We start from the raw sequence: 15,339 nt of genomic DNA, 5'->3' as shown, positions 1-15,339 counted from the left end.
ACTACCTACGAACATCTAAATATATTAATTTTTGATACAAATTCCTACTACTAATTATTATAAATATTAACAACACGTTTTTTACACTTCTTCAAAACAATTCCTGCTGCTGAGGATGATGATTATAACTGGTTGTATAATTTTTCATATTTTGATCGCGACTTTTCCGGCAATAATGATTCCGCGGCACGTACTGCTGCAACTTCTATATCTGAAGGGAGACTTCCGGAATCGCTCATCGTAATTTTTAAAATAATTTTTTTGGCAAAGCGTGCTCGCGTCTACTTGACAGGGCAAACTGACTTTTAAAAATGTGACAAATATCATAGTTAAAGGTGTTAAAGATGGGCGACTAATAAACGAAAATTAAAACAGCATTTTCTTATTTTTCGGTTGTAGATAAATCGTCGTACATGACACGTGCGTTTAAACATGATTACAACACTCGTGTGATTCGTTCACACTCGTTGTAATCATGTTAAAAACACACTTGTACTGTAAATAACTATTTTCGTACTCTTATGCTTAAGCGTAAAATTGCTTTTCTTTTATGCCTAGGCGTTAAAATGACTTTTTTATATTGTCAATCACGTCGCAAAAATTAATACTTTTGTGACGTTTGCAAAAAATATTGTTGTTGAAACACAATTTCTCCTAACGTATGATAATCAAAAGCCATAATGACATTACTCGTTAATTGAAAATTACAATCACTAATTCTGACGTTCTGAATGCTTACATCGAAATTAGAGAAACAAACTTCTACGCTAATTGAAATCACTAATTTCCAAGTTATGAATGAAGCCTTAGAGTTAATGAAATTAAAATTTTTAAAAAACTAAAATTAAGATTTAAATTTTAACTAAATATTAACTAATCAAAATATCTCTTCTTGTTTTCAGATACCAAGCATCAATAAACCACCACAAGGCTAACTCAATATGAATCCACACCGACCAGCGTAAACACTCGTCTCACTCCACTGGATTTCATTAGTCTGGCCCGTCTTGAATATTCTCCTACGCTTCTTGAATGTTCTCTTACATTTTCGTGCACCTGATTAAAGGAGACGACGCGGACAAAATGGGCGACGAAATCCACCGGTCTGACAACAACACGCTGAACGAGGTCCTGAACAAAAGCAGCACGGTCGATCCGAAGCTGTATGAGCGCTATCTGACAAACAAGGCTATCGACGAACCGGCTTATACTGTGCTGGCTGTTATGTACGGTGTGCTAATTGTGCTGGGCGCTCTAGGAAATACTCTTGTCGTAAGTAAACTTGATCCTTATGGTTTAATGTATTATTTATTTCTTACTATACAGGGTCAGTTTTAAATAAGTGCAAATATTTTTGGGGTAGTATATAAGCTGTCCCAGGTTGAGCGTGCATTAGAAGTTTCTAGAGAACCACAATATCTAGATCGAAGATTTTTTGCACATCATTGTTTTACAACGAGATCTATCGATTAAAAATATTTGCAATATGGCGGCACTTCCGGAAATACCTGTAGTTGACAGTAACTTTCTTATTTTAAATTAGTGCTCCCCTTTTTTTATTACATACTTAAATTCTCTGTAAAATTCTATGAATATTGATGTTAAACACCCTATACCTAACATTAACCATTTTGGAGAAAACAAATATTAAAAATTTTTGAACGGATAAAAGTACCTGTCAAGAAAATTGTATAGCCCAAAAGTAAATTTTAGTGATTACCACAGCTACTCTGGCATAAAGACAAGACATGTAGCTATCTATTTCAAAAATTAAGTTGTTCAAATGTCATATAATATTGGCGGCAGCTGTCATGAAATTAAGCGATTAAAAAATTATCATAAATCGTTTTTTTTTTTCAAATGGAAAGTAACTTTTTTTATTTCACTAGTGAAAAGGTTTTTCAATTCGTTACTTTTTATCTATACATGTTCCTATACCTTAAATAAATCGTTTTTAAGTTATTTAAGATTTATTTTGAAAACGTATATTTTACTTGATTTTATCTAGCTTCCTTTGACATTAAGTGTCAAACAGTCAAACAATTTATTTCCATCTGTCAGGAAACGAATCATTTGAATTTCCTATATTATAAATGCTGCATGCTTAAGAGTTTAAAAAGTGTATTTATAAAAATATATATCTCGCATTTTCGCTCTTTAATAATATCTAATAGTTGATATTATTAATTATTATTAATAATCTATCATATGATTGACAAAAAAAAACGCAAAATTGGCTTGGAAATGATGATCGATAACATACTGCTTTTTGAACGAGTGTCACTGTACGACATGGCCAGAGCTATTGTTTTACATTACTCTTTAAAATCAAGAAAAATATATATTTTTTTAACTAATTTGCTATTATAAAGGGTGACCCCAAAAAATATCACGTGACACTTCAATTTTTTAAATGGAATGCCCCGTATATTTTGACGAATATCGATATAGCTCATCGAGACGAATTTAACGCTATATGGGTTAATAGGTCTCTATTGAACCGTTTGTTTACAAAAAATAAAAAACTTTACGCTATCAAAAAACATCTTAATATTTTTTTTTTAAATTCATAACTGCAGGTAGGCACAGGCTAAGTATACACCAGTCTTATTGTTAGCCTTGTCACTTGAGTGTTAGAGCATTTTGTTATCAATTAAACATTCCCTTGCTTTGAAGTACAATGCAGTTTTCGTTTACACAAAGAATTGAAGTTTTAATGCATACATACTACATACTGCCATTACTCGCTGACGAGTATTTGACACGCATCAGAAGATTTTCACGCAAGGCGTTTTCTTTAATGAGCTTTTCTGTGACTGAAAAGCCAGATACGAGATGTCATCTGCCTACCGCACTCCGGACATTCAAAAATCTCATTGCTTTGTTGCCTCTTTACTTTTTGGTTGTCGCTGTTAACTGAGTTTACAATTTTTCTCCATTGAGTTCTATTGTGAGCTGTTTCTTCCCACTCATTCTGCGTATTAATCCCCGTTTAAGTTTCCGTTGTACTTTTTGAGTTGTCCACCCGGCCTCCTCTTACCGTCTACAAGCTCACCGTAAACCAGAGATTTTGGTATGCGGTTTTCTTGCAATAAAAATATACGCTTTAAAACTAAATCATAAATAACGATTTGTGTTAGATATAGGAACATATATAGGCAAAAAGTAACGACTTTTCACTAGTAAAATAAAAAAAGCGGATTTCCATTTAAAAAAAATGATTTCTGGTAATTTTTTAATCGCTCAATACCATGACAGCTGCGGCCATTATATGACATTTGAACAATTTAGTTTTTGAAATAATTAAATTGTTTGCGTTAAATGTCTTCTCTTTATAGCACAATGGCTGTGGTAATCACTAAATTTGACGTTTAGACTATACACATATTTTTGACAGGCAGTTTTTTTCGTCCAAAAATTAAAAAAATTTTTTTTTTCAAAAACGGTTAATGCTAAGTATAGAGTGTTTAATAAAAAAATTCATAGAATTTTACAGAGAATTTAAGTATGTAATAAAAAATGGGGGCATCCATTTAAAATAAGAAAATTGCGGTCAACTTCCGGTATCTCCGGAAGTGCCGCCATATTAAAAAAAAAATTAATCGATAGGTCTCGTTGTATAACAATGATGTGCAAAAAATCTCCAATCTAGATATTGTAGTTTTCTAGAAACTTCTAATGCACGCTTAGCCTGGGACATCGTGTATTTCGCCGTAAGAAACACGTCTAAGAGTTTTTTTCGTGAAAAAAGAATTGAAAATTTGTAATTTTTTAAAACATTTTTTTGAAATTTTTCAAAGGAAGGAAACTCCTAAAGAAAATATCCTGTTGTTGTTCCATTTTTTTAAATTTTGAAAGTAAAACATCTCGGTTATTTTGGAATTGTTTGAAAAACAGTTAAAAAAAGATATGTTTCTATTATCGAGATCTACCAGCTCTGAAAATATTTGCACATATTTTAGACATACCCTGTATAGTCATACATATCTGTCACACCAACACATACTTAATTGCATTTTTGGCTTCCTTTCAGTTAACTTTACATAATCCTAAGAAATGAGTAAATATATTTCACTAATTTCAGAGATATTAATAAATAAATACAAAATATATATTTTTCAACTTCCTTTAAAAAAATATCACAAATACAAACACTGTCCTGAAATCAAAACTATACTAAGTATTTACTTTAGAAGGTCTATACCTACTTTGCTATAAATATTGCAATTTTAAATCATACAGGCTGTTCAAAATTCTACGCCAAACTTTTTAAAATATATATATATATATTTTTTCTGTTGTTTTATGGACACTGTATATTATTTTCGTATTAGATAGAGAATTATAAAACTAACATTTTTTGCATTTAAAGTATTTCAGAATATTTAGTAGTTTTGCAGATACAGGCATTATTATTTCATATGGATCTTTAAACAATAAAATACGAGAGAAAAATCACTGGGTGGCTTTGATGAAAATTTACTCCAGAAAATGTTATATGAAATATAAAACTGCGAATATGTGCGAAACCGTTAACAAATTGGAAATACGCGGAATACAAAAAATGCTCATTTTTTAATCCTCCATCTATTAAAAAAATAATATACAGGGTGTTCCATTTAAAATAACAAAGAAAAATTATTTTGCATTTTAGAAAGTTTGGCGTAGAATTTTGAACATCCTGTATGATTTACGATTACAGATTATTTATAGCAAAGTTAACTACAGGCCATCTAAAATAAATATAATATAGTTTTGATTTGTGAATATAGTTTATATAGTATAATAATAATATAGTTTTGAAGTGTCCATAAACTTCTCAAACAGTTATTTTTAATATTCTCTAGATAGTAATTTCGAGAACATGAGAAATTTGTGCGAAATGAAGAATCTCAGTTTATAGTTCCTCAACGGCATAATCGTGACATCTGAAACGGATTTAAAAGCGTAATGAATGTAAAAAAGTAATTTCTTTAATAGCACTGGTCATTATCTGACTCGACAGTGACGTAAATAAAATCGCAGAACGCTTTGCGTGGATATCTCAAAGCATTCTGCACCAAACTCAATATAGTACTGACAATGTTCCCACCTGCATTCACAAAATACAAGATGACTATAAAATACTCAGTTATTTAAACACATAGGTATATGATAGTATGAAATAAGACATTGCCATTTGTCCGCAATTAATTTTGATAGTGTTTGTTTTAAAATTCTAAAATTAATATCTCTCAAACAACGAAATTTGAATTATCGGACTTAAAAAGTAAAAACCTATTACTGTATTTGACTAATAATATAGAAATTTAAAGGATGAAACTTAACAAATAAAAAAATCTTGTAAACTGTATGTATTTTATAATCTCTATTGTACTTTTTAAACTGTTATTGTAAATTATTTTAAAATTAACTTTTACCACACTGAAAATATTTATGTATTGAATTTCTACAATTTAAAACAATATTTATATATATTTATATATATTATATATACGTTAGCATCACAATATACAAAAAAAGTTCATATAAAAAATACCCCAATTCTTCAATTAAACTGCATGTATAGAAGGCACAATGTACCTAGACATTACCCTGTTGTTAAATTCTGTAAGCTCATTTAAACCAATAAATACAATTAGGTTTTTGATATAAAAATTGATTTAGCTTTTGTTTTATATTACCATAATTATCAAAAAGAAAAATTAATCATTCAATTATACAAGAAATTAAATAGCGTCACCTCACACTAAGGTAAAATGGACTCACCCCACCAAGGTTGCTTCTCCTCTAGCCGGCCGGCTTCAATGAAACTACATACACGTTTTTAAGCAAACAAATCAAAGCATGATACTCATTCGACCGATCATGAGCGAGTCTCTGATCACACTTGCGCCTTTCTATCTAAATGTGAGACAGTACCGCGGAGACCAAAATAAAATTATACTAAATTTAAATTTTGACAATATCAAACAGCTTTATTATTATTCACATTCGGCAATACCATTTGGGATCTACTTTAGCTGTCTTTGAATATTCGGTTTACCAATAATTTATATAAAAAAGGACGATGTTTGTTGATACTTAAGCGTGTTCCTTTTTGCTAAATTGGCTTTTGGAGATCTATTATTTTAGGTTTTGTACAGTTATAATAAATCTATTATAAATTTAATTTAATTCTATTTAAATAATGCACTATTTCACTATAAAGCAAATTTTTTGCAAGATTTAACAAATATCTACTTTAGCTATTGAATGTTAGTTAATCATAATTTTTTCCAAGTCACGATTAGTCTATAGACTATTATAGGATCCAGTCAGAAACTTTATTAATTTATCTTGGCAACGATGCAATATCTATTACTTCTTTCATCAACAACATTCCAACAAGGACAAAAAATTAAAAGTTTCTTTATTAACTTACAAACTCTCAATATTTTTCAAGATTAAAAAAATATAAGAAGGATATCATAGACAATGGCATTATGATAAATTGGGTTCGATATTCAGTTAGTTTATTTTTTATATTAAGATGAGTTTTGAGTGACCTATAGAGTGTTTATTTTAAAATACATCTATATTTTGTAAAATTTAATACAAAATAAATCGTCGTTTTAAAAGTAAATATATCTGATAATTGATTTTATTATTATTATTTTAAATAAATTTGCGTCAAGTCCCAATAAAAAAACATCGTTTACCTGAATTGTTAAAATAAAAATTATAATTTATATATTAAAAATGTATTTTATTTTATAATATTAACGGCTATTATTATATTAAACATACAGTGTCAAAAATAATGTAAGTTAATTATCTGACTTGCAACTTCTTTTTTGTCGTGTTACTGTTGTGTCTTTCAAATGCACTGCAAGAACAACTGCAAGCTGTAGCGTCAGCGTATCTGTTATTTCTCCGCATATCCGTGTTTTACATCTCCTTATCTCTCATTCAAAGCTTTCTTGAAGATTTGTTCTGAGTACATGTTGTAGGTTGTTGTGATAGGATTAGTTGAAATGCGTCTATTATAAACATTAACGTTCTGACAGACTAATATAACTTCATTTGCAATATCTTAATATGGTTATTATCGAAAAAAGTATTAGTTTAAAGGATGTTTAGAGTAGTCATGCATTATTTGAAATTCTGCTATTTGGAAGTAATTTTAATGACAATATATATAATTTATATATTTCATTCAAATATATAAGTATGAAAATTATAAAATATAAAACAAATTTCTTGCAGTATAGGTATATAATAGAATCATATAAGAATTCTTGCCACTTAATGCTGATATAGAAACTTAATTCCACGCTGTGTTTGTCATAATGTGGATCAACCTGCTCTTACTACCGGTTTCGGAGCCCTACTCCATCATCAGGTGAGCTTGAGCAGATCCACAAAATGACAATCACAGCGCAGTGTAGTTAATTCCGACTTGTCGGAAAGTATCGATTAGATATTAAGTTCCGAACGGGAGATAGCGTAAACGTTAACTTTCGTACCACCGAGGCGCAACTATCGATAGTAAAAGGATGGTAAAAGGCTATTTTTCAGGCGAGCCAAATTATAAAATAGAAAACAAATTTCTTGCAGTATAGGTATATAATAAAATTATATAAGAATTCTTGCCATTTAAGATTTAATTTAAGATTTTATTTGAATAAATTTACTAATATAAAATTACAATATACAACAAAACCAAACCAAACAACAACAAAAAATATATGTTGAAATACAAATTTAAATAAGTCCTTACTCATCACCCTAGACTTGATTTTTAAACTATATTAGCTTATTTAAACAAATAAATGAAATTAGGTTTTACATCTAAAAAATTGGTTTAACTTTATTATTATTCAGATTCGGCATTGCCATTTGGGATCTACTTTAGCTTTCTCTGAGTATTTGGGTATAAAATTTTATTCACCGGTATTATATATAAAAAAGGTCGATGTTTCTTCTTTATGCTAAAGCCAGTTTCTTTTTCCTAAAGTGGTTTTTGAAGATCTGATTCTTAGGACTTGTAGAATTATAATAAATTTATAATAAATTTATTTTATTACAATTTAAATAATACATTAATTTACTGAAAGACATATTCTTTTGCAGAATTTAACAGAAATCTGCGTCAGCTTTTAAATTCTTCATTAATAACAATTTTTTTCCAAGTCACGATTGGCGTATAAGATCCAGTCTGAAACTTTATTAATTTATCTTCACATCGATGCAATATATATTAGTTCTTCCATGAGCAAAGTTCCCAACAAAGACAAAAAATTAAAAAAAATTCCTTTGTTAACTTACAAACTGTCCATATTTTTCAATATTAAAAAAAATATAAAAATTGTATCAGATACAATAGAATTATGCTAAATTTGCATTTTTCATATCTAATTTAGTTATTTCATTTTTAATATTTAGTCTTTCTGAGTGACTTATACAGGGTCTGAAATATACAGGAGTCTTAAATAAGTGCAAATATTTTAGGGGTAGTAGGTATATTTCGCCCCCAGAAACAAGATTGTAAGGTTATTTTCGCTATTTTTTGGAAATTTGGCATTTATTATGGCACTAGTGTTTATTTTAAAATAAAGCTAAAACATCATAAAAATAAAAAGTGTCTATACCTATGTGGCGGATTCGTCTCTCCAAAAAATCCTATATGGGTATTTTGCCACTGCAAGAAAATCTACAAAATAAAATAGTTATTTTTTTTTGTAAACACTTCTGCGTTAATCCAAACGGAAACTACTTGTCAGAAGTTAGGTTTACAGATATACAAATTTGCCTAACGAACAAAAAAATGCTAACGATTTGGAAAGTTTATCTCTTTCCGTCGTCGGAAGCAAAAAAATACAAACAATAAAGAAAAAAAACCATTTTAAATATTTAAATTGAACTATTCGAGAACACTTTAGTTTTTTATTCGAGGACACTTTAGTTTTTTAAAACAGATACGTCTACAAAAACCGTTGAAGTTCTGTTAAAATGACATTATATCAACAATTATTTAATAAGGTAAAACCAAAAAACCCCAAACTTTCTGTATGATTATTTTTAATTTTTGCGTATGTTATGTTCTTTAAAATCAGAGAAGTGATTGTCATACATTACTAACATCTACAGATGCATGAGCAATACATTTATTTTTATTAGATTGTATTAAAAAAGCCTCTTTTATTTTTTTAGAGGCTATCGCTTCTTTCATTATAATTTTGGCGTTATTAAAATTTATTCTGTGTCCCATGAATGCTGACAAATCTTAGATTTGTGAAAATCTCCCTTTCTTAGATAATCTTTATGTTCTTTAATTCGAACATTTTAAGGGTCTACATGTTTCACTAGTGTAAAATTTATCGCATTCGCATGGTATTTTATATATTACATTTTTGTTTTATTCATTGGTTTAGTATGTGATAAAATGGATCTAGGTGTATTTTGTGTGTTTGAAAGATGTTATATTGTTTGCTTGTTGTTTGGTATTATAAAAATGATTACGAAATAAAAAAATAATTTAAAATAAATTCGTTTACGCAAAAACGTAAAATATACCTGATATCCAAATTGCGTAAAATCCCAATAAAAAACAATGTTCAAGTAATTGTCAAAATAGGAATATAATAATATGTAAAACATGACCTGTCTGGTGTCGAATTAATAATTTGTGATGGAGCAAAGCAAGAATTTCCACATTAACATACAACTGGATAAAATTTTCTATGTCAGCATGAGAAAATACAATATGTGGTTGATATTATTATATAACTTGGTATCATTTGAGGGTAGTTTCATCCTGCTGCTGAATCCTTGACTCTGAAAATCCAAGGTTTTGCCAAAAAAGCTTTTAGAATAAGCAGTTTGTACAGAATCGGAATTCAAAGAAATTAATTCTAACCTTTTGGGAACACTCCTTGTACAATTTTTTAAAAATTTTAAGATATGTAAAAACAAATAAATTATGCTTGTCCAAGCGTTTTCCGAAAGACTAGGCCAGTTTCCTTTTTAAATGACAAATATTGTATTATTTGAGGGCGTTTTCACCATCTTAGAATTCGAGTTCCAAAAAAACATATTAAAAAAAAAAAAAAAAAAAAAAAAAAAAAAAAAATAAAAATCAGCTTTAAAACGTCAAACAGTTTAAGCAGAATCGTGATTACTCAATGTCATATTTTTAAGGAAACACCTATAAATTTATAAAGAATCTTAAAATATGGAAAAACAACAAAATAAAATATACGTGTTTAAGAGTTTTTCCGAAAATCTCACCTGTTTTTAAATAAAAATATTTATTTTAAAATAAAAAATATTTCTACCCTTTAGAATTCGAGTTCAGAAAAATCCCTTCTTATCGAACCTCTACACCTTTATAAAGTCAACTTGTTTCCCAAAAATCTCAGCTTCTTTTAATGCATGTAAGGCTTCTAAGTATGGATCGTGATTTCTGACTCAATGACCTTCACTTTTCGAAAACACCTGTATACATTTTTAAAAAATCTAAAAATATGTAAAACAAAATAAAATATACGTGTTTTAAGGTTTTTTCGGGAAACTTAACCGTTTTTAAATAAAAAATATTGTGTAATATTTGAGGGGTGTATTCTTAATTCCCTCCTTGAACTGGAATTTCGAAAATCCTCCTTATCGAACCTCAAACACCTCTAGAATCAACATGTAGGCCAAAATTGAGCTTCTTACACTGAGTGGTTTGAGCAGGATCGTGGATTAAATCAGTACATGATCTTTATATATTAGCATATGATATGCTAAATTAATTTTACTTTAGAGCAGCACTGACTATGAGAATTTTTACTTGGATAGTTGAAAATTAGGCATGTTTGTAAAGAAACTTAAAAAAGTTTGTCTTAAAATCCATTTTGTCATTTATTCTTCTTAACAGTCAACTCTTTTACATACCTGAACTAACTGTTTAATTCCGTAGCAATTTTAATCAAATTCAAGGAAAAAACTATTGTTATGTGATGTGATGTAAACTTTATGCAAATACTGTACTATGAGTTTATATACTGTCTAATATATAATATATTATATACAATTAATATAATAAATAACGTAATAACGTATATAATAAATAATTATTCAGACCATTTAATAAAATACTTTTATGTAAAATTTTAATTTTATTTTATTCAGGCTGCAAATTTAAACTTTTAAAACCATCTCTCTTAAATATTCTTTGAACTTTAACTAAGCAGTCTAAGTAATTTACAAGAGGGTAGTTCAACCTGTTGACATCAACAAGATATATATAGCGACAATACTTAACTCCCTTGAACTACTTTCTACAACTTTAAATTACGGTCCGGAGCAAAAAGAGCATAAAAACTTTCAGCTCTAAATCTCGGTTAACTTTAATTTGTGCCGCGGTATTAGACTTTCGCAGTCTAGCAATGCCATTAATTGCTGAATTTTTTATTGCGACTCGAATCAGAAAAGTGGTTTTTGAGAGAAATATTAAAGATAAAAAAAAAAAAAAATTTTAAAAATTTTATACAAAAAAAAAAAAAAAAAAAAAAAAAAAAAATAAATACAATATAAATATAATTCTCTTTCATTATATATATCATTATGAATTTGTACTACTACAATAAGTATGTGCAAATGAAAAATTTGAACCATTGTCTTTTTATTATGTGATTTATTGGAAAAAAATGTTTGGTTTTGGTTTATTATTTGGTTTTCTCGTAATCGCGGTCTCCTGTCGTATTGCTTTGTCACATAACAGTAATGGCAACAATTAAACATTGAGTAAAAATAAAATTTAAAAAAAAAAAAAAAAAAAAAAACAATAAATATTATTTATCTATACATTTTTCAAGTTTTTTCAAGGATAGGATAAAAATATGTATTTCTAAACTTCAAAACGAATTATATCCATCCGATTATCTCCAATAAATATCCTCGAACATAGTTTCTAAACATAGTTAAGTAATTGTTTTATCCCATATGTAGAGATTCTCTAAAAGAAAAAACAAAACAGATAAACTTCAGTTTCTAGTTTCGTTCTGTTAGACCACGCGTATGTTCGGGCATTTAGTTAAATCTATTTTCCGAGTGAAACGCAATCTCCTTTATTTCCGCCAGCTAAAAGAACAATAAAATCGAGCCACTCGGGGTAAAGGAAACCGTCAAGATTCAATGTTCCCCTGTTTCCGATTTTCTTAGATTGTTTATTCGTTCGAATACTTTGTTTTTTCCATTTTGGAATAATGGAAGAGGAAAACAAAGTAGAATGCTAGTATAAAGTTAAATAAAATATTGTTTTGTTTTAAATCGAGCAGCAAAATATTTTACTAGAAAATAAACACATTTTTTTTCTTTTTTTTTGATATGTAAAATTTTGTGAGGATCTAATAAGTTGTAGAATGATGGCTATTCATTTTTTCTATTCCATTTTTTTCAATATAATATTGCCTTATATACCTTTTACGGCAAGGGCGTGAGGACAAGGGAGAGAGAGAGAGAGAGAGATACTATCATTCCTGTAAGTTATGGCCACACTGGCACTTGAAAATGTCTTCAAGAAATTAGAATGGGAAAATATAGGTCTAAACATCTATAGGGTACACCTTAGCCATCCTAGGTTCGCAGACGATATAGTCTTGCTGAGCACCGATATTTAAGAACTGAACACCACAAAGCAAGGAGCTTGTAAATGATCAACTTGAGAAAACACCTTAAAATGAACTCTTCTGTTTGAAAGAATACTAAGATAATGAGCAACAATAGCCATAACATTACCGTAGACAACGTTGATATTGAAAACGTAAACCATTATATATATATTTAGGCTTGCAAAATCAAGCTGGGTAAGAGAATCATGACGGAGGATCAGGTAAAATGTATGGATCCATTTGGTACAAGTAGTATTTGAAATATGAACCTTTATCAATGAAATCACAACCTAATGAAAAGGCCTACGACAGCCGCATCCCACCCAGAGCTTACGTAATGGCTTAGAGAGAGAGATCTGATGGCAATTACCTGAAAAAGAGCAGAACAACTGCGAGTTGCACAAAGAGCCGTGGAAAGAATCATGTTAGGAGTCACCATGAGGGAAAAATGCGGAACACCCACATGCATCATAAAACAAAACTAATAGATGTGGTTAAAAGAGTAGCAAGTCTAAAGTGGCAATTGATCACGTGGTAAAGGTAGGATCTATAGATATAGAGCGTAATCTATGTTATGCGGCATGACGATGTAAAAGCTTTTTCTAAATCTGTTAATGTCTGTCCCTTTCTTTCCATTTGAACAAATTGAGTTATAATTAAAAACAAAAAAAAAAAAAAAAAAAAAAAAAAAAAAAAAAAAAAAAAAAAAACATTAGATGATCAAATATATTTTTCCTGGGTCCATTGATTAGTACTAGTTCTTTTAAAGCATCCGTGACACTCTAACTGAAATTTAACATACTCAGTTTTTAAACGCAAAGTACAATATACATGATAAGGTCCATTGCATCTATAATATAATTCCCTACTGCTAAATACACAAATATATAGAGGGTGTACCATTTAAAATCAAAATTATAGTAATTTCCGGTGTAGCAGTAAGCGACCGAAACCTACTGTATATTACACTAATAACAATTTATGTCATATACGGAATGCTTTGTAAACTAACCTTTTATCTAAAACTATAAAAAATTCAGTAGCTTGAGTGACTCTTTTAAAACGCCCAATATATTCTATAAGATTTAATCTGAAACTTAATATCTGTTAGTCTTTTGAATCAAAGCAAAACCCTTTAACGAGGAAACATATTTTTATCATTTATAAGAGGTAGAAAAGAAAGGGGAGCTTGCATATAATAATAAATTATATTAATCTGGCTATATAGTATATGTAAAGGTATCATATCTGATTTAAATAAGTTCTTTTTTCTTCAGCACTAGAAAATAGGACTCCGCTGAAAGGCTTTGCTGCTCTTGGTTGGGATTTCATGTAAGGTTGGCACAAATGCATTTAAAATGTTCTGACTGAAGAGGGAACAGTAAAAACGTTACAAACATATGAAACAAAACCGGAGGTAACTGTGCAATACTACATAAGAGATGTGGAAAGGGATATAGGTGAAGTTTCGTGGCGGTCGACTGCGCCAAATTGATAAATTTATAAATTCTATGGTCAGTACTTAGAGTTCTAGGGAATGGTATACATCAAGGGTACCATCTTGCATGGATTTGAAACGTATTCGCTATAATTTTATTTGTTTATTTTATTAACAACTGTTGCATTTTCCATAGCCCCTGTAAAATCTTTTAAATAAGGTTGAAATTAAATCAATGACTCTAAAATAAATACAACGTTTGCCACTTTTGTAAAAAAGTTGAACTGGAGTTGGTGCTTTTGGGACTGTACTATGCACTATGAGGAATTCAAAGAAAATGGTTATCATTTTTTTTTAAAAAAAAAAAATATAATTTGTATATATTTTTATAAAATGCTTTCAGTTAACCTACATACGCTGCCAAAATTTGCCTCTGATATAAAACTACCGTTCTCCCTACAGTTCTATGGCGTATGAGAGAGGCGCCACCCTGTATACGGGAATAAAAATTATGATTGGACCGTTTTTGACTGAATAGATCTTTTATTATTGTTTAATATGATAGATTGGCAGGCGACAAAGCCGACAACTGGTGGCTCAGAAGACATCCCAACGTGTTGAATATGAAGTTCAAAAAGGGCGTGAAAAGAGCGGAAATATCCAATGCTATCGATAATTATAAACGGAACTGGCGGTATGGAACACAAAACCAATCTTTTACTCTACGAATATTTTAAAATAATGTCAACATGCATTTTGCAATACTATCAGTAGCTAGAGTAACTTGATTTCCTATTTAGGAAAAGACATGGATCAACAATCGTTCAACTCTATGTTTGATGAGGTTCCAGCTCAGCTTAACACAGAACAAGACAAAACGTGACTGGACTGTCACCATCTGGAGTAGCTTTAGCATCTGATGCATTCTTCCCATTCAGGGATAATATTGATAGAGCCCAACTGGTGAGTTGTAACTTCAAACGATCGAAAATTGAAGAACAAACATAAAACAAATGTCGGTTGCCCTGTCATAAAGCTTTGACTCATAATCTGTCCAACGGGTAGTATACTATAATCTGTCCAAACGGCTGTCGCTGTTTAACTAACCGAGTTTATAATTCCTCTCCATTGAGTTCCATCTTTGCGCTTTCGCTTCCTTCCCACTCATTGGTAATTTTGAGCTGCCCAATCTGGCTCTCTTACCGTCTACAAGCCTGCCTGCGCGAACACAGCAATACGTAACGGAAACGGAAAGCATGCCCA

The 15,339-nt window shown here is 29.8% G+C and overlaps 1 protein-coding gene across 1 annotated transcript in view; it reads left to right on the top strand.

Moving 5' to 3' along the window:
* Positions 1–1,083: 1,083 nt before the first annotated feature.
* LOC115880978 (neuropeptide F receptor) overlaps positions 1,084–15,339 on the top strand; it is a 107,353-nt gene continuing 93,097 nt past the window's right edge. The window contains exon 1 of the mRNA XM_030898323.1: positions 1,084–1,272. Within this exon, the coding sequence (XP_030754183.1) occupies positions 1,084–1,272 (189 nt within the window). The remainder of the gene's footprint in view (positions 1,273–15,339) is intronic.

The sequence above is a fragment of the Sitophilus oryzae genome, unplaced genomic scaffold (assembly GCF_002938485.1).
Source record: "Sitophilus oryzae breed Bouriz unplaced genomic scaffold, Soryzae_2.0 scaffold_168_pilon_pilon, whole genome shotgun sequence".
NCBI lineage: Eukaryota > Metazoa > Arthropoda > Insecta > Coleoptera > Curculionidae > Sitophilus > Sitophilus oryzae.
The sequence above is the reverse complement of the archived record's forward strand: the minus strand, read 5'-3'. Positions and strand labels throughout refer to the sequence as shown.